This window comes from Tamandua tetradactyla, chromosome 1 (assembly GCF_023851605.1).
Source record: "Tamandua tetradactyla isolate mTamTet1 chromosome 1, mTamTet1.pri, whole genome shotgun sequence".
NCBI lineage: Eukaryota > Metazoa > Chordata > Mammalia > Pilosa > Myrmecophagidae > Tamandua > Tamandua tetradactyla.
The window spans coordinates 2993516-3012869 of record NC_135327.1 but is presented as its reverse complement, the minus strand read 5'-3'; the positions used below and the strand labels follow the sequence as shown (position 1 = coordinate 3012869).

General features: G+C 45.4%; 1 protein-coding gene across 2 annotated transcripts in view; it reads right to left on the bottom strand.

The window, feature by feature from the left end:
• The window catches only part of B4GALT5 (beta-1,4-galactosyltransferase 5), a 90902-nt gene extending 71890 nt beyond the window's left edge, over positions 1-19012 (bottom strand). Inside the window, exon 1 of one of the 2 annotated variants that reach the window (XM_077167062.1) lies at positions 18895-19012. In XM_077167062.1, the coding sequence (XP_077023177.1) occupies positions 18895-19006 (112 nt within the window). In that variant the 5' untranslated portion in view covers positions 19007-19012. Of the gene's footprint in view, positions 1-18034; positions 18213-18894 lie in introns of those variants that run through there. The other variant, XM_077167070.1, reaches the window with a different exon arrangement.
• Positions 19013-19354: the final 342 nt, after the last annotated feature.

Sequence of the window (19354 nt, the reverse complement as noted above, 5' to 3'; positions counted from 1 at the left end):
GCATCCTACCACTGAACCACCCGTGCATCCAAGAATACCTTTTTTTAAGACTCCAATTTTGAATTAGTTTCCAGAGAAGCTAGAAAAGCTTTGACCCTCATACGTCAGCGTTCCGCCATACATTTTCCGTATAAAGCGAGAAGAGAAGTGTGTTCACGCAGGCCTCCCGCCCGCCACGGCTCTGGACCTATTCCAATCACAGGGTAATGAGTGTTTCCAGACAGCCAACGGCTAGTTTTCTTTTTCCAACTGTAACTTTCAAGAGCTTAAACATCCTCTCTGTAAATGAAAAGGAATCAAAAGACTGCCTAAAGAACTCGGAATACTGAAATCTATCCTAAGACCTAAAGGCAGGTACAGATGTATTTAAAGAACAGAGGTTCTAGAAAAGCACAGCCTGAGGCTCAAACTCTATCTCTTCCCCTTACAGGTTATGTAACCCTGGGCTGGCTTCCTCACCTGTAAAATACTGCACCTCAAATAGATTTATTTCAACATTAAACAATGTTCAGATTCAAAAAAAAGGAAAGAAAATGAAGTTTTATATACCCTTCTCCATCCCCCTTTTCTTTTGAAACAATTCAGCCCTAAGCTTTTAGGTGTGTGGGGGGAGGGGGGAGGGGGAGGGGAGGAGAAGGAGGGGGAGGGGAGGGGGAGGGGTAGTTCCAGCAGCCCAGACTTACATCTGAGCCCAGAAGGATGAGGAGGGTGGCACAGCAGAGCCCAGAGGCACCCACCCAAGGTCACTAGATGCCGCAATAAGCCCAGATGGGGTAAGGTCGGTGCCCGCACTGACGAGGGCAGAGGTCGGTGCAGGATCCGAGCCTGGGGGGTGAGGAAGGGCTGGGAGCAGGAGCAGCAGCCAGGCACCCAGCAAAGAACTGAAGCATGCTAGGCGCCTGAGGCAGTCTGGTCACATGCAGGTAAAAACGTATTAACAAAAATGGGGCCCAGGTTTCCCATTCGCAGAGACAGGAGTTACAACTATGGAAGGGAGAAAGCCCGAGTGAGCCCTGCGTGCTGGATTAGAACTGAAGGGCTGCTGTGAACGGATGGAGGGTTTTCAATACATATCAAGTCAATCCTCATTATTCATGGATTCCATATTTTCATATTCACCTACTCGGTAAATTTGTAACCCCAAATCAATACGGGTGTACCTCATTTTCACTGCACTTCACCTGACTGCACTTTGCAGACACGGCGTTTTTCACAAGTTGACGGTGTGACAACTGGCGCCAAGCAAGTCTCCGGGCACCATGTTTCCAACAGCGCATGCTCACTTCACAAAGCTTGCTGATTCTTGCATAGTTCTAACGTTTTCATTATCACCCCATGCGCCGTGGTGACGTGGTCAGGGATCTCTGCTGTCACTGCTGTAATTGTTTGGGGCACCACGAACTTAATGGACAAATGTGTGAGTCCTGACATTCGGACAGCTCCACTGGCCGTCCCGTCTCCCCCTCGGGCCTCCCTGGTCCTCGAGACACAGCAATACTACAAGGAGGCCAAATAACCCTTCCAGGAACTAAGTGTTCAAGTCCCAAGTCTCTCACTTTAAATGAGAAGCCTGAATTGATGGGGCTTGATGAGGAAGGCAGGTCCGAAGGCGAGATGGCCAAGAGTGAGGCCTCGTGTGCCAACCGCTTAGCACAACAGCTGTGAATGGGCAGGAAAAGTTCTTGAAGGAAATTACAAGTGCTACTCCAGTGAGAATACGCATGATAAGAGGCAAAGCAGCCTTATTGCTGAGGTGGAAACATTATTAGTGGTCTGGATAGGTGAAACCAGCCGCCACAGTCTAACCCAGAGCAAGACCCTCACTCTCATCAATTCCATAGAGGCTCAGAGAGGTGAGGAAGCTATGGAAGAAAAGTAGGACGCTAGCAGAGGTTTAAGGAAAGAAGCCATCTCCATAAGATAAAAGTGCAAGGTGAAGCAGCAAGCGCTGGACACAGAAGCTGCAGCAAGTAATGCAGGAACTCGAGCCGAGATCCCTGGTGAAGATGCTTACACTAAACAACAACTTTCCGATGGAGACAAAAGAGCCTTATAAGGGAAGATGTCACCTAGAACTCTCATAGCTAGAGCAGAGGTCAACGCCTGGCTTTAAAGCTGCAAAGGACAGGGTGATTCTCTTGTTAGGGACTCAGGCAGCTGGAGACTTGAAGTTGCATCCAAGGCTCGTTTGCCACTCTGAAGATCCCAGGTCCCTCATGAATGAGGCTAACTCTACTCCACCTGTTCTCTAGAAAAGGAAGAGCAGAGCCCAGCTGCCAGCACATCTATTTACAACATGGTTTCCTGGACACGTTAAGTCCACTATTAAGACCGATGCTCAGAAAAAAAGACATTCCTTTCAGAATATTACTGCTCGGAGGGCCACAGGCGCTCAAAGGGAAGCTTTCACGCCTGCCGTGTGGGAGACCCAGGTTCGATTTCCGGTGCCTGCCCACGCAAAAAGAAAAAGATATATATATCTTTTATATATCAGTGCTGCTCACTGCCAATACACTGGTGCCCCAAGTCTAATGGAGATACATAAGACGAATGTCGTTTTCATGCCTGCCAACTAACACCCATTCTGCAGCCCGCAGATCAAGGAGTAATTTTCACTTTCAGGCTGTTTTATTTAGGAAATACATTTCACAATAAAAAATGCCACAGTGATTCCTCTGACAGATCTGGCAAAGAAAACTGAACATCTTCGGGGAAGGGTTCACCATCCTCAGTTTCACTCAGGACATTCACGCCTCACGGAGGAGGTCAAAGTTTCAGCGTCGACAGGGGTTTGGAAGAAGTTGACTCCAGCCCTTGCAGCGACTTTGAGGAGTTCGAGACTTCAGTGGAGGAATTAACTGCAGATGTAGTGGAAACAGCAAGGGAACCAGAACTAGAAGGGGAGCATAAAGATGCTATGGAATTGCTACAATCTCATGATAAAACCTTAAAAGATGAGGAGTGGTTTCTTTTTCTTTTCTAGCTTTTAAAAAGGGGGGTTTATTAAGTTGCAAGTCCACAGTTCTAAGTCTGTGAAAATGTCCAAATTAAAACAAGGAGAAATGTCCACTCTAAGGCATCCAGGGAAAGATGCCTTGGTTCAAGAAGGCCGATGACGTTCAGGGTTTCTCTCTCAGCTGGAAAGGCACATGGCGAACGTGGCATCTGCTAGCTTCCTCTCCAGGCTTCTTGTTTCATTCTTTCTTCATCTCCAAAGTTCTCTGGCTGCGTGGGCTCTGTGGTTCTTGTGGCTCTCAAGCTTTTTCCAAAATGTCTCCTCTTTTAAAGGATTCCAGTAAACTAATCAAGACCCACCGGGAATGGGTGCGATCACGTCTCCCTCTAACCGAAGGTTAATACCCACAATTGAGCGAGCCATGTTGCCTTGGAGATAATCTGATCAAGTCTCCAACCTACAGACTGAATAGGGATTCAAAGAATTGGCTCCCTCCACAAAACGAATCAGAACCAAAACATGGCTTTTCTAGGGTGCATAATCCTTTCAAACTGGCACGGCCAGTGACTGAGAAAGGCAGTGGTAACCAATCATGGCCATCATGGAGTGTTTCCCAGCCAATGACTGAGGCGTAGTTTCTTGAGATGGAATCTACTCCTGGTGAAGATGTTGTGAACTTCGTTTAAACAACAACAAAGGATTTAGAATATTACATAAACCTAGCTGAAAAAGTAGCGGCAAGGTTTGAGAGGATTGGCTCCAATTTTGTAGTAAGTTCTGTGGATAAAATGCTGTTCTAGTTTGCTAGCTGCTAGAATGCAATATGCCAGAAAAGGAATGGCTTTTAACAAGGGGAATTTAATGAGTTGCTAGTTTACAGATCTAAGGCCAAGAAAATGTCCCAATTAAAACAAGTCTATAGAAATGTCCAATCAAAGGCATCCGGGGAAAGATACCTTGGCTCAAGAGGGCTGATGAAGTTCAGGGTTTCTCTCTCATCTGGAAAGGCACATGGTGAACGCAGTCAGGGCTTCTCTCTGAGCTGGAAGGGCATATGGCAGACACAGCGTCATCTGCTAGCTTACTCTCCTGGCTTCTGGTTTCATGAAGCTCCCCGGGAGGCGTTTCCCTTCTTCATCTCCAAAGGTTGCTGGCTCGTGGACTCTCTGCATCTCATGGCTACATCGTTCTGCTCTCTCTGAATCTCTCATTCTCCAAAATATTTCCTCTTTTATAGGACTCCAGTAAACCAATCAAGACCCACCCAAATGGGTGGAGACATGTCATCCCCTAATCCAGTTTAACAACCATTCTTAACTAAATCACATCAACCAGGGAGATGATCTCATTACAGTTTCAAATCTACAGTATTGAATAGGGATTATTCTACCTTTAAGAAATGGGATTTATATTAAAACATGGCTTTTCTTAGGGGGCATACTTCCTTTCAAACCAGAACAAATGCTATCAAACAGCATCACATTCTTTATAGAGAAAGTTTTTGTGAAAGGAAGAGTCGATCACTGCTGCAAACTTTACTGTTGTGTTCTGTTCTAGTTTGCTAGCTGCCAGAATGCAATATACCAGAAATGGGATGGCTTTTAAAAAGGGGAATTTAATAAGTTGCAAGTTTACAGTTCTAAGGCTGAGAAAATGTCCCAAGTAAAACAAGTCTATAGAAATGTTCAATCAAAGGCATAAAGGGAAAGATAACTTGGTTCAAGAAAGCTGATGAAGTTCAGGGTTTCTCTCTCAAGTGAGAAGGCACATGGTGAACACAGTCAGAGTTTCTCTCTCATCTGGAAAGGCACATGGTGAGCACAGCATCATCTATTGGCTTCACCTCCTGGCTTCCTATTTCAGGAAACTCCCCGGGGGGCGTTTTCCTTCATTTCCAAAGCACTGGCTGATGGACCCTCCACTTCATGGTGCTGCAGCATTCTCTGCTCTCTCCAAATCTCCTATTCTCCAAAATGTTCCTTTTATAGGATTCCAGTAAACCAACCAAGACCCACCCAAATGGGTGGAGACATGTCATCACCTAGTCCAGCTTAACAACCACTCGATTAAATCACATCTCCAGGGAGATGATCTGATTACAGTTTCAAACATACAGTATTGAATAGGGATTTTTCTACCTTTATGAAATGGGATTTAGATTAAAATATGGCTTTTCTAGCGGACATACATCCTTTCAAATCAGCACGTTATTTTAAGACACTGCCACATGAAGTAGACATGCTATTTTCTGTCCTGTGTGACTCTCCTTTTACCCTGGCTGGTCCAGCTAATTCCTACTCCCTCCTCCTGAATAATGTTCACTTTTCTCCCAACAGCAAAAACAACTATGTTTTCATTGAAGATGTTGAAAGTAATCATAGCAAGACAAAGTACCAATGTAAATGTGAATTCCTTAGCTAAAAGTTTCATCACAATTGTATTATTTCCATTTAATTACTACATTTGACTCTATGAATTGAATGATCTTGAAATAACTAAAAATTGATATTAAAAATATAAATATATAACAGTAAAAAAAAAAAAACAAAAACAAGAAATTGCCATAGCCACCCCAACCTTCAGCAAATACCAGCCAACAGAGGCAAGATCCTCTACCAGCAAAAAGAATGCTGCTTGCTGAAGGCTCAAGTGATGATTAGCATTTCTTAGCAATAAACTATTTTTTGTTTTGGTGTATGGGCAGGGAATCGAACCTGGGTCTCCTGCATAGCAGGTGAAAATTCTACCCCTGAGCTACCAGTGCACCCACAATAAAGTATTTTTAAACTAAGGTATGTACATTTTTTTTTAGAAATACAGTTACTGCACAAATAACAGACTACTGTATGGTGTAAACACAGTTTTTATATGCACTGGGAAACCAAAAACTTCGTGTGACTTGCTTTACTGTGGTAGTATGGAACCAAAGCCCCAGTGCCCCGAGATGTGCCTGTACTCACCGTACTTTTACACTCATGTTGAACTTGTGCAAAGCACTGAGGGTTTTCTGTTGCCCGACAGGCACGTTTCCTGCTGAGGTCAGATAAGGTGACATTCTGCCTTCATGTTTTAGCTCTCACACCGTAAACAAAAGTCCTTTTCACATTATGTTTAGTGGCATATTTTTCACATTTTTGCTTTTTCTGTTGGTGATTCCATTGTTTAAAATGAAGCCCAGACAAGGTGCTGAAAGGGCTGTCTAGAATTCATGTGTCATAAACTTCACTCAGGCACAAATTACTGCAGCTGGCCATAAGGTCATGCTAATAAATTAACAATATATATTAAGCAAAACAAAACAAAACATTAAAAAAAAACAACATATATTAAATAAGACTTTTTTAAACAGAAAGACATAAGACAAGGTTATGTACTGATCAGTTGAAAAACTATGAAGAGAGGTTTACAGGGACCTACCCTGGATTTCCCCCAGGAGCCATGGTTCAATAACTGCTAATGCAGCATTTGTCACAGTGACTTTATAGGATGTAACTACTGCAAATAACAATAACCAGCTGTATACGTAAAATAATGCAGGTGTAAATGTGCACACATCTCCACACCTCTATATACTGGGAGGGTCCAGAAGCCTCAACAACTCAAGTAACCACGAGCACAGCCAGCACTCAGGTCTTGGCTTCTAAATACCATTCTCTGGGGATGGGGGCCAAGACAGCGGCTTAGCGAGGTGGGGGATCTAGCGCGTCCTCCAGAGCAGCTAGGAAATAGCCAGGAACAGGACAGAACAATTGCTGGGGCCACATCAGTGACGGGACACACAGCGTACCCCAGTCTGGGCCAGCTGTGAGTCCCCCCGAGAACCGTGACTCCCCCAAGCCACGGAGCCGGTGCCCCTCCCCCACAGGCTGCTTCCCAGAGGGGAAAGGAAGGGGCTTTACCAGCAGCAGGGGCTGAGCGCAACCAAGCTCCAAATGTAGAATTAATTCACAAATTCGGACTACTAAAAATAGGCCCCCAGCTCAGCTGAACCTCGAGTAAAAGCTGGTACAGAGGGGGCAGGGCTGATGGAAAAAGAGAAAAACAAAAACAAAAACCCAGAGGGTATTTTTTGGATCGACAGCACAAAATACTGCGCCCTGAAGGAATTCACAAATACATGGAGACTCAACAACACAGTCTTAAACAATCAGTGGGTGGAGGAAGAAATTAAATACCATTCCCCACTAAAAAGAATCAGTTCCTCAAGTAACTGAGCCCAGGTCTGGGACAGGGAAAGCACAGCACGTGCCTGGAACTCTGCAGTACACCAGAAAGTAAGGAGGTGCTTGAATGGCGACGGGGATGTGTCAAGCGGACCGATGCCAGGGCCAAGAGGCCCCACCACCCAGTCAGGACAGGCAGGCATCAACACAATGATAATAACAATTAAACCACAAGCCCGTCCTGATTTTTTTTTTTTTTTTTTTTGGCACGGGCAGGCTCCAGGAATTGAACCTGGGTCTCCAGCACAGCAGGTAGGAAGTCTGTCACTGAGCCCCACTGAGCCCCCAGTGCATCACCCCCATACCGATTTTTAAAACTAAATGAACTGAAAAAATTAAACACAAGTCCATATGATACAAAAAAGGAAGTACACCGAAAAGTCTGGTGAAGAATGAGATCTTGACATAGTTATGAAGTAACTCCCAGGAAATCCTTACTAAGTACAAAGAGGAAAAGAAGGATGTTACAGTGGAAAGCCCAGCAGTTACCCCCTCAACCTAGGGACCAAACCAGACCCCACCAGCGATGAGGACACAGCATCACCTCCGGGTGAAGGCGCTTCACCTGAATCCCAACACAAGGCGCCGAGCCAAAGTGAGGCACGTGCTGCAGCAGAGCCGACCTGAACGCCTCAGAAGTGCTAAAGCCAGGAACTTCAAGGAAAGGCTGAGGGACCCTCCCAGGTGTCCCAGACGGAGACTAAAGGGACATGACTAGAAAATACAACAGGTGGCTCTGAACCGGATCCTGTGATACAAAGGACATTACTGGAGTAACTGGCAAACTTTAATGGTGATCTGAGGATTAGACAGCAGAAAATCATCAGTGTTAATTTCTTAATTTCAATAGTTGTATTCTGCTTTGCTGGACATCATTTTTTTTTTGTTGGAAAAGCACATTCCAGTATTTGGGGTCAATGACTCAAAAGAAAAAGACAAAAAAAAAAAAACACTTTACTATACCTGCAACCTTTCCGTAAGTTTCAGATCATTTGAAAACTTTACAAACTTTTTAAAAATTATTTCTTAAAAGTTTACATATTCATACAAATTCCATTATATTTTGTCTTATAGAGCCACTTCTGCCATAATGCCTATTTTAAAATGCAAATTTGTTTCAACACAACTGATGTACTGGGAATGACAAACAGAGAATTCAAAAATTTCTTGAAGTTCTGTACAATTTCATCTGAAACACCCAGAAAATGACACTAAAGGACGGACACACACACACACACACACACACACACACACACACAAACATCTACCAGCTACCTCTTTCACCAAGTGCAAATTTCACACACACACGGGATGCCAGACTTGCAGTACAATGTCAGACCACGCTCCTTCCACGTCACAGTAACTCGCAGGCTGTCACCCCCCTGATGCCCACCTCTGCAAGCATCAGGTCTTTTTCAAAACTAAGAACCATATTTATGGTATTTCTTAACCATCTATCATGTGTAAAACTGTGCTATCATTTTTATTAGGCACCTATTTTTTTCATGTGACACTTTTTAAGAATTGGATACCTAATCCCATTTTTTTCCAGGAGTTCTGTGGCTTTTATCGGACAATTTTGCACTACACAATGATTTTCAGGAAAGCATATGTTGTGCTGCGGCAGAACTGACTGCATTTGATAAAATCACCTTCATGGAAAAAAAAATTAATTTCATAATATCCCATTCTGGAGATATTGGTATATAAGGATTGACCTTTTTTAAAAAGAGGGTGGAAAAAAGAAAATATCACAATTAGTTTCACCCTAATAGTTTCCAACAACTCAGAAGTAAAGGAATATCCTGGGTTTTTCTTATATCTAATGCTTCCAGGTGGGCTCTTCCAAAACGTCAAGAAGCCAAGATCAAACTATAGAATGCAGCACAAATTAACTTTACATAATTAACTCCTTTAACTACAGATTTTAAGACAGACTGTGCCACACAGCTACATTTGTGGAAACAAAGGAAATAATAGCAATAACGTGTATTTTTAATTTGGCCAGGTATGCCCAACCTACCCCCTATTTCTATTCAATTGATCTTACCCACTTCGGAATAGCTTCTCAATCATTCAAAGTCTAGTTACTCTTGACAAACTACAGAAAAGTACCAGACTAGAGAAAAATGAACACTAAGTCCAAGTAAGTTTCTTAGAAAGGCCTTGTCTCCTCTATTTTGTTAAATCCAATCAAAGGAGGAAATAGATAAAATATTATACTCCCACATTAAGTGAGCCGTATCTTTATAACATATAGTAAGATTTGAAATTCTTCTATTTAACTGTATTAACAATATCTGGGAATGAGATTAAATAGATTTGACTGACACCAAAAGGGCTCGAATTTCTCATCAAGTTTTCCACATAGCAGTCAAGACAGCAAGTTACGTTTTTTTTACAGCTTTCCTTCCAAGAGTCCCTTGCAAGAAATAATCCTATATAAGATACGATGTTTAGTTATAGTAGGGGAAACACAGAACCGCCCAAGAAAAGAATTTAAAGAAAAAGATTGCAAAAACTTATTCCAGCATTAACAAAGCAGATACTAAATTGCTGCCACCCTTTTAAAATCAATTCTCTCAGCCTAACAATTCCTAAGGGGCAAAATTTTCAAATGTCTGTGCATGGATAAAGATGAGAAGGAAACAAAGGAAATACCTGTGATGAAAAGATTATGAATAAGTTATTACAATTTTATCTTATCATCCTTCAAGTTGATTTAATAGTTTAAAAACATTGCTCAACAGAACAATGGCAGAAACATTTGTTAGATCCTAACATGATTCATTCTGGAATGTTTCTGATGACACAGAGCTTACATAAACAATCTACAGGTGAGTCTGTTCAAAATTCACAATGAAAAAAAGTCAGTTTTCACACATACAATACAACCCAAAACTAGAGCTGGCCAATCTATGGCAAACTGTTTTTACATATTTTAATTACAGAACTAATAAATGGAATAATACTAAAATTAGATCAGTAGTGTTTAATTTGTGGCTACTAGGGAATGTTACTAAACACAAACCACAAAATCTGTGCCAAAACAAAACCTAAAGGGGCATTTTCACCACGCTTTCCCTTGCCAGCTTTGCATTTGGCTTTGGTCAAAGCTGATGTAAATAGCTACAGAAATTAGCAATCGACTCTCAGAACAAAAGGCCAAGGGAGCCAAAAGAACACAGGTGCACACGAATAACAGCCACCATGGACGCCCCAGAGGCGCCAGGGCACCTGCTCCCCGCCCAGCAGCGCCCCGGGCGGCACAGTTACTCTCGGCACACACCCTTGCTCTGAATTCCGAGGGTTCACATGAAGGACAGGGAAATGTGAAAAGTTAAATCTTCCAGAAATGTCACAGTAATCAATTGCTTGTACCCTCCCCTACCACGCACCAGTTCACCAGGGCTGCTGATGGCAACAGGAAATGTCCTGCCTGCCCCCCCCCCCCAGGAGTGGGCACTGCTATTGGGGGCTGTGAAGGGGACAGTCACTCGTGGAGTGGCAAACCGGGTACCGAGCCCTGCAAAGATGTGATAACGATTCCCTCTTTTAACCCTCACACAATAATCCTGTGAGTTTAAATACTGTTTGTCTTCCTTTACACAGACACAGAAACACTCCTTTAGATAACCGGATCAGCAAGAAACCTGAACAAAAATGGAATCCAATTGTTCAGAAGCTTTAAAAATCCAGCCTCTGAATGAGCCCAAGGCTAATGTGCAGACTTACAGGCAGGGGGCCTTTTCCCTTTCACCCTTATGTTTTTCATGACAGATCCCTGCTTAACCTCAAATAATTTCCTCTGCTCAAGGGAATCCATTATGCTGGTCACTCTGGTTTTGTATTCATGTGAAATTTTCTATCATAAAAAAATATTTTAAGGGAAAAAATGACCTTCAACATAAAACCAATACAAAAAATTTAAAAAGAAAAAAAATAGAGCCAATACAAAAAATAGCTCCTACCTAGACTGACTTTCCCTACGGCCCAATGAAATCCAGCTGAATCCAAACCTTCTAATTCACACATGCCGAGGCAACAATGAAGCAGAAATCAAAACCAAAACCAACACAAAACCCCAAACACTGAACTTCCTCCCGCTCTCACACTCAACACGCCACCCAGCAGGGGTCCGGTTGCCCTGCACAGGCACGGTTGCCCTGCACAGGCACAGCCGCCCGAAAAAAAAACTGTCCTCGCAACAGGGCAAGCTTTCTTCTCCCTTCCATTTAACACAGGCACTACCCCAGCACAAGGAAATTGCAATCCAGAACGCTTCGCTACCAGCACCCAGTAGATTATGAGAACATGGGCAAAAGGAGCTTCTCTGGGAAAGTTAAAAGATTGAATGATTTAAGAGACACAGATTCAAAATAATTACCTCATGAACCCTAAAGCCAGGCTACTACCGCCTTCAGTTCACCTACTTTGACCTCCTTAAACTAGCGGTTTTGTCCTCTGCCCCAACTGGAATACAGGACTCGCAAACATAACCACGACGCAGTACTCAGGAAAATGCTATTTTCTGATCTCCACAAACCGGTGGCCCATCCATCAGAAAACATGCGGACACAGTCACAGACAGAATCGAGGCCCAGTGCCAGGAAGTGGGACGCCTCAAAACGAGGGAGTCGGCAGTTTCATCAGGGAGAAAATACCCCCATTTTCCAAGTCTAGGTTATTGAAACACGAGAATTAAGCAAAAGGTGCAGCTGTCTACTAAACATGCTTTGAGAGCCATGCTGAGGGTGGAAAAGGAAGCAAACAGATTCCCTATACGGATACCTAAACGTTTCCTACTCTTCAATACAAATACCCACAATAAAAACAGTTGTGGTAACCGGAAGCCTAGATCAATCTCTCAGACACAACCCTGAGCTCTGAGGGCTGCAGCTCAGGACGGGGACAGGACAAGGGCTCCTAGGAACACCTGCCAGGCCACCTCCCAGGCTGCGCCAGCTACCTGCCTAGCTCTGAACCCTGGGAAGCAAGCGGAACGGTGCCAGGCTCTACAACTGCTTACTCAAACTAACAAAAAGAGAAACACGGGACTCTGAGAAGAGACAGCACTCTAAGTTTGTCAGTGCAGCCCCCATGCTTTGGGAACAGTGAATTCACGAGATCAGCAGGAGCTATGAAGGTTCTCTAGTGCTTCTCAATCTCTTAGATGAAGTCACAACACAAAAAGAATTACTGGGTCAAAACGTAAAATCCACTTTCATTTTATATCCAACTCCCAAGATGGTTGAGGCTGGGCAGGAGCTAGCGAGTCAAGGGTTCTATTTCATACCTAAAAGCGAAAGTGTGAGCTGGAGGGAAGGACTGATTTAGCAGACTAAAACTTAAAAGGAGCACCCAGAAACAAAAGAGGGCGAAAAACAAAACAGAGATACAAAAAGAAAAGTGATCTTAACATCCCAAAGATATTTCCATAAAATTTAGTTTTTTCCTTGGAACAATTTTCTGCCCTTTTTGCCACACTGATTTTAAAGATGAATTTCTGCACAGAAATTCCAAGTCTTGAGTTCCTAGCAAGTGCACTAAGCCCTAAGACCACGGCGTGACCCGGGGTGACTCCCACACTGGCACTCACACAAACACCCAGCACCTCAGCAGCCACCCACAGTCTGTGGCTCAGTGCTTCACTAAAGGCAGGAGACTAAGGGAATGGAAAATCCGAATTTTAAAAAATGGAAGTGACTTTACTTGATAACAACTTCTCCTTCAGGACCCAGCTCACATTTGCCCAGCTCATGCTAGCTCAGCTCACACTTGCTCAGAATCAAGTAACTTCAGCTCTGAAGGGAGCCCCAGAGCTTGTCCTATAATCAGTCCAGGTTCCTCAGTGGAGAGAACAGAAAACTAAAGTAAAAGTTTCAAAGCTAATGACAAATAAAGTCAGAACGGAGCCCAGCCTCCTAACTCTCAGTTTTGCATCCCGCATTAGACCAAGACTCATAAGTAACAACTATAAATGCATGGGTCTCCATGTCAAGTGCTAGGCTAAGCCCTTCTACGTGCATAATTTAATTCTCATCACAACCCCAAGGGAGAGGTAGTATCTGTATCTGACATATTAAGAAAACTGAAAACAATTTGCTCAGTTACTCAGTAAAGGGCAGCCACTTTGAGCCTCTGCTGGCATCCTCCTCCCAACTCCGAGCCGTGGGGAGTTAGTGGGGGTCTCACCCCACCCACCTCCTACCAGTCTCCACTCACTGGACCGTGGTTCCCACGCACCAAGACCCCCTGCCTCGGGGCTCTAAGGGGCCATGGAAACCCCTCCCGCCTCACCCCCCACCCCCACCACATGTGCTTGGCTGCACCCCTCAAGCCAATGCCACCTCTTCAGCAACATGTCCCTGAGCGCTCCACCTAAACCGCCACTGACATTACCCCGTGTGCTGGCTGCTCCCCATGAGAGTAAAGCAAAGAGGCCAAAACCTCCCACTAGAATCAAGACACCATGGCAGCAAAAATGTTCTTTGTTCACTTCTAAATTGCCCAAAATTCAAGAGTGTCTGACGAAAAGAGGTGCTCAAGAAAAGCGTATTTGCTGAACCAATGAAGAAACCTCCCTCTACATTACTGCCTGTGCCTGAAATCCTACCCCATCACAAGCCGATACCGTATAATTTAGTAATGGATTAGATACTGTCTTCTATTTTCTCCAAGTGTTGCTCGTCATCAGTCTTGTCTTTCAACCAGACGGGAGGCAGCTGAGGGGTACGGCCCTCACCGGACCCGTGTGAGCAGGGGTCTCCCACTGCTGGGGACACGGCGGGTGGCATTCCAGTGCCGGGCCACCCACCAACGGGATCTTTCCTCTCTTTTATCGACCGTCTCACAATTCTCTAGGAAGCACAGTGGGCAAAGGAACGCCTATCTCCACCTGGCCAGTATTAGAAGCTGAAGGGTAACTGCCCTTTCACTGACAGTCCACAGGGCTTGTCTTTTTTTACGACTGCACCATGAACTTTTCAGGCCGACACCCAATCTGCTTGCTTCTAATTATCCTTTATCTTGACCACCTTTTCTCTTCCTTGAGACAGGCCTCAGCAGCATTACATTCCTTGCTTCACAGGGTGAGTTGGGCTCAACCCTATGATCTTAAAAACTGCACATTTGAGGGGAACACAGTCGTTAGCATTTTGGCCACTTTAAATTTCCACACCCTCAAAGAGCTCTGAAGAGTCCTGACAGCACTGAGCAACCACCCTTCCTGGTGACTGTCAAAGCACGCTGCTAACTGGAGTCGGTCAACCCGGGGCACGGGGTGGGGACTGTCAGGACTGCAACAGAATCATCCATGAGCTAGAGTATCAAAGTGCTGGAAGAGTGGCTGATACTAAGTAGCTGCTTCCAAAAACGTATCCAAGGCCAGCATTCAGTATGAAAGAAATATCAACTCCAAACCCAAGACCTTGTTTCCAATACAGCAGAAACTCTGCAGAAAGGGAACGCGACACCACCGAAGCCCTAGCCAAAAGAGGTGATATCATTTTTCATAACTTCACCCTGCTCTCCAAATTGGGATTCCTTCTAAAAAGACATGCTACACCCAAGGAAAATGTGTGTGTGTTTGTGTATTGGGGGGAAAGAAGGGTGTTTTTAACACGGACCAGGCTTTTTAATTTTCTAAATTGAAATAGCCCACATTTGCCCTCATGTATTTTATTCCAAAACACCAAAACTAAACTGAGGCATCCAGAAGGCATTATCCAGTGAAGAACAACAACAAAAAAAACAACTAACCAGGCGATTTTCCATACTTTACTTGAGTAGAGGAATCTGAAAATTTCCTATCATTATTAAAGCAAATTGTATTTGATGACATAAAATATGTATCTTATCTAAATCTTGGGTCCAATATTTGTTTAAAATGTAAATGAATTATTAATTTTCTACACGTAAAAGCACCTCACTAAAAGTTTGCCTGAGATGCAGTTCTAGTTTTTCAAGAGCTTGGTTTTGTTTGTTTGTTTGTTTTTTGCCAAGTATCAGATCAGAGAAATCAAGTGACTTGCTCAAGGTCATTTGGTCAAATCAGGAGGGCTTCCAAAAGCCAGCCATAAATCAAGTTTTTCTCAGAACGAAACAGGCCAAAAGGGAAAAGTCATTCACCATTTCCTTTCTTCAGTAATCAAAGGACAAAACAAAAATTAATCTAAATGGCAGAACTTTGATAAACAAAATCTCACTAATGCATAGACTTATTATCCCTCTCTCAAAACTGGTACCTGTTGTAACAATTTTCAGATGACAGTAAACTCTTTACAACTTTAATATATGAGGACACCATGACTTGAGTTTTTCTTAAATTAGCCCTTCATACATATATCTATAAATAATTCCCTTATCTCTTAAAAGGCTTGGTCAGACTGGAATATGGAAGTACTTGGATTAGCTTAGGTTTTTTTTCTTTTAACTTAAAGGATCATAAATAAGTTCAAAGTTTTCTTCAGAAACCTGAAAGGAACAGAGATAGTTCAACACTGCAGGCGAAATAAATGATTAAATAAATGAAAATCACCCAGGCAGTCATGGAGAGGGGAGGGAGTTGGACAGAAAAGGGATGTACGCATTCGTTTAAAATATATCACCTTCCCCTTTCCTTTTTCATTTCCACCACACCTCCTATTTTCTGCCCCATCCTTTTATATTGTTACTTTTAAACAGCTGATATAAAAATAACACAACTATAGACTAACTTGTCTCATCTTTAAATAGGTCTCCACTCACTCTCAAATTTTAATCAGGAGTCGCCTGTACACACTGCTTTTGAATTAATAACCAAAGCATTATGTCCACTGAAGCCATACTTTAAATAATATTAGCTGGACTGGGATGAAGATATTAAAGTAGCAAAGAAGAGCACTTTGTATTTACTACCATCACACTGAACTAGTAGTTAGTAATTTTTCTCATGCCCAATCCTCTAGGCCAGATGGTGCAGCTGCCTCCATTGCACAGACAGCCTCAAGAACAAGAAATGTCCACTGGTCCTTTGATGACAGGTCACCCGTAAGAGCTGACATACAGCAAAGGATACGAAATTAATGGGCTAGAATTTTTACTGGGTTGTATGACACATGAATAACTTAAAACACTTATAACATGATTTCTCTTATTTCACATTCAAGCCTACCTATTTGTGATACAGGTGTAACAGAGTTTCGTAGTGTCGATTTCTCTTTAGCACATGAACACAAGGGGCCATAGCATATACAAAGCAAATCAAAGGCAAAGATTGGGGAAAAAAATTAAACCTGGAAGGAAACACAAGTCTGATATTTTCCAATATGTCAAAAAACAGAATTGTCACTAATTATAAATCAAGTCAAACTATATGAAACTGCCGATTCATAACCTTTTCAACCCCAAAAAGGGAAATTTCACGTGGTTCAACCCAATACTGTTTTCTGAGTTTGTTTTAATAACTGTTTCAAATAAGTTATTATTTAACCTGATATCCTATGCCACCTAAAACCTTATTATTTCTTCAGATTTCCTCAACCTTTTGAAAAGATTTGCCACTCCACAGTCCAAAGAGGGTCATTCGAAAACTTAAATTCATTCATGGGGAAGCCAATATGAGTAAAATTGCCAAACTGCTAACTGTGATGAGGGCGTGAGGCCTCAAACCATTCTATCATCTTTTTTTACTGCTCCCTTTCCCACAAACAGAATCAGAATTCCAAAGAGATCTGCCTTTTGAAAGATTCATATTTAAGGAGATACTGATAAAACATGTAAGTAAGTGCCTTGCATCTTTCTCAGTTGTCAGTGATACAGGAATCTAAGTATGCAGTAGCCCCAGCTTTACACTGGGGTTCCCCTAACCTAAACTCCTGCCATTAAGGAATTTTAATCAGGTTCCATTTCTTTGGGAGAACCCGGCTTCTAACCTTCCTAACCAAAAGGGTGACTTCCATTCCAGTGGAATAATCGTCTTTGATTGAGATATGGCTGATTTACACACCCACACCAGAAATACCTGTCACTTTCACAAAAAAAGAGGAAAAAGCGACTCCAAGACTGCTGCTAGGTCCAAATTCATCATTTCACATCCATTTTTACTAGAGTCTAATATCTAATATTCTAATGACCTCTTTTTCTCAACTAATTTCTCTTAATACTCACCCCTTCTTGTTCTATCCTTTTACCATCCATTTGTCAGATGCATCAGGAAACCTATTACAGCTCCCCAGACGGCGGCTTTTCCTGATTCATGTATTTCCTAAGAAACTGTTAGGGTAAGGGAATGTTGCCTTTTTTGTCTTCCCAGACCTCACTTACAGAACAAAGCATCACTATTAGCCATCAAGTGAAATATCTATTTTTTTTTAAAAATCAGGAGAGAATCTTCAGCTCTATCTGGAAATTTCTCTACTCAACTGGCTCAGTGCTGGCAAATCAACAGAGAATGGCACAGCTATTACAATTCCTAAAGGCATTTCCCTACACCTAAGGCTTCAGCCTTTTCCCAACATCCAAACGATCCAGTTTTATAGTAGAAGCATTTCCTCTCCTCCCAGCCAAGGGTACCTGCTGATCATCTCCTCCCCTAAACTGTTCTCTCCAGAGCCCCCTGGTGATGCCAAACAAGACAAATACGTTCCTTAAACCTTCTACCTGCTCCCTTCGTTTTCCAAAGTTACATATTATCATTGACAGCTGCCATCTTTTTGAAAGTTCTTGACGTATCAGGCTTTAAACAGGGAATTTACTTCCATCCTTAAAACCCCATGAGGTTGGAATCAGTGTCCCCATTTTGCCGAAAAGAAAAACTGAGGGTTAGTCACTTTCCCAAGGTTATGCAGGGCAAAGATTCAAACAGAAGTCCGACCTCAATGTCCTCCGCCCTTAATCCTCGAACTGCATTTCCTTCTAATCTCTGTCTGCTTTGTAGTCTTAAAAAAATCCACGCTTGGGGAGGGTTCCGCTTCCCCAGACGCCTTTCCTGGTAGAGGACAAGCCTCCGAGAAGACCAGACGCCCCGTACCCTCTTTCCCGGACGCCGCCCCCCCGCCGCTGGCAGCGGCCCCCTCCCCCAGCGGGCGCCACCCGACACCGAGGGGCCACCTCGTGCGCTCGGGGCTGCCCCCAGCCACCAACCCTCCGGGAAGGGCCCGGGGGCGCAGAGGGGGCGTGGGGTGCCCTGGCGGGGGGCGATGGGAGAGGTGAGGGGTGCGTGGGGGACTGAATGGGAGGTGGGGCTCCGGAAGGGGGGACGGCCACCCGGCGAGGGGGGCGACCCGGCCCCGGGGGGCACGAGTGGGGGCGGCCTGGAGGTGTCAGGGCCAGGGGCGAGGGAGGCGCTCAGGACAGCAGGAAGCGGGGCAGGGGAGGGAGGCGGGGGGGCCGGGAGGGCGGGGCGCCTCGGCCCGGGTACCGGGGTTCGGCGGGGAGGGGTCGCGGTGCGGGGCATGCCGGGAACCGGGCTCCAGGGGTCCCTGGGGGCCGGGACGCGCGAGCTCTCGGCCGAGGGGCGGCGAGGCGGGTTCTGGGGAGGGGGGCAAAGGGGGAGGGGAAGGCCCGGCCCCAAGAGGGGGATGCAGTCCGGCGGGCAGCGGCGGGCTGGGGGCCGCGAGGGGCGGGGGTTCCGGGCGCCCCCGGGGGCAGGAAGTGGCCCGTCCGGGGCCCCCCGAGGCCAGGGCCGGGACCCGTCAGGGCGGCGCGCGGTCCCCGGGCCCGGGCCGTGCCTACCTATGCCGGGCGCCACATAGGCGAAGTAGAGCAGCGAGGACGACAGCGAGAAGAAGAAGAGCGCGGCGAGCAGCGAGCGGCGCGGCAGCCGCAGGGCCCGGCGGACACGCATGCTGCAGCCGCCGCGGCCCGGCCCGCTCCCGCTCCCCGCGCGCCCCGCGCCCCGCGCGCCCGGGCGCCGCCGCCTCCCGCCTCCCGCCCCGCCGCAGGCCGGGCCACATGAAGCGGGCGGGGGCCGGAGCGGCCCGAGCGAGCGCAGCGGCGGGCGGGGCGGGGCGCGGGGCGGGGGCCGGGGCGGGCGGGGCGGGCGGCGCCGGCGCCCCGGGCACCGTCGCCAAAGGCCGGCGCGCGCTCGCCCCCGCCCCGACGGCCCGAGGGGCACGTGGCCCGACGGCGACCGCCCCTGCCCGTAGCTCCGCCGCCGCCCGGGCTTTGGGGTGCGTCCCCCGCGCCGCGCCCC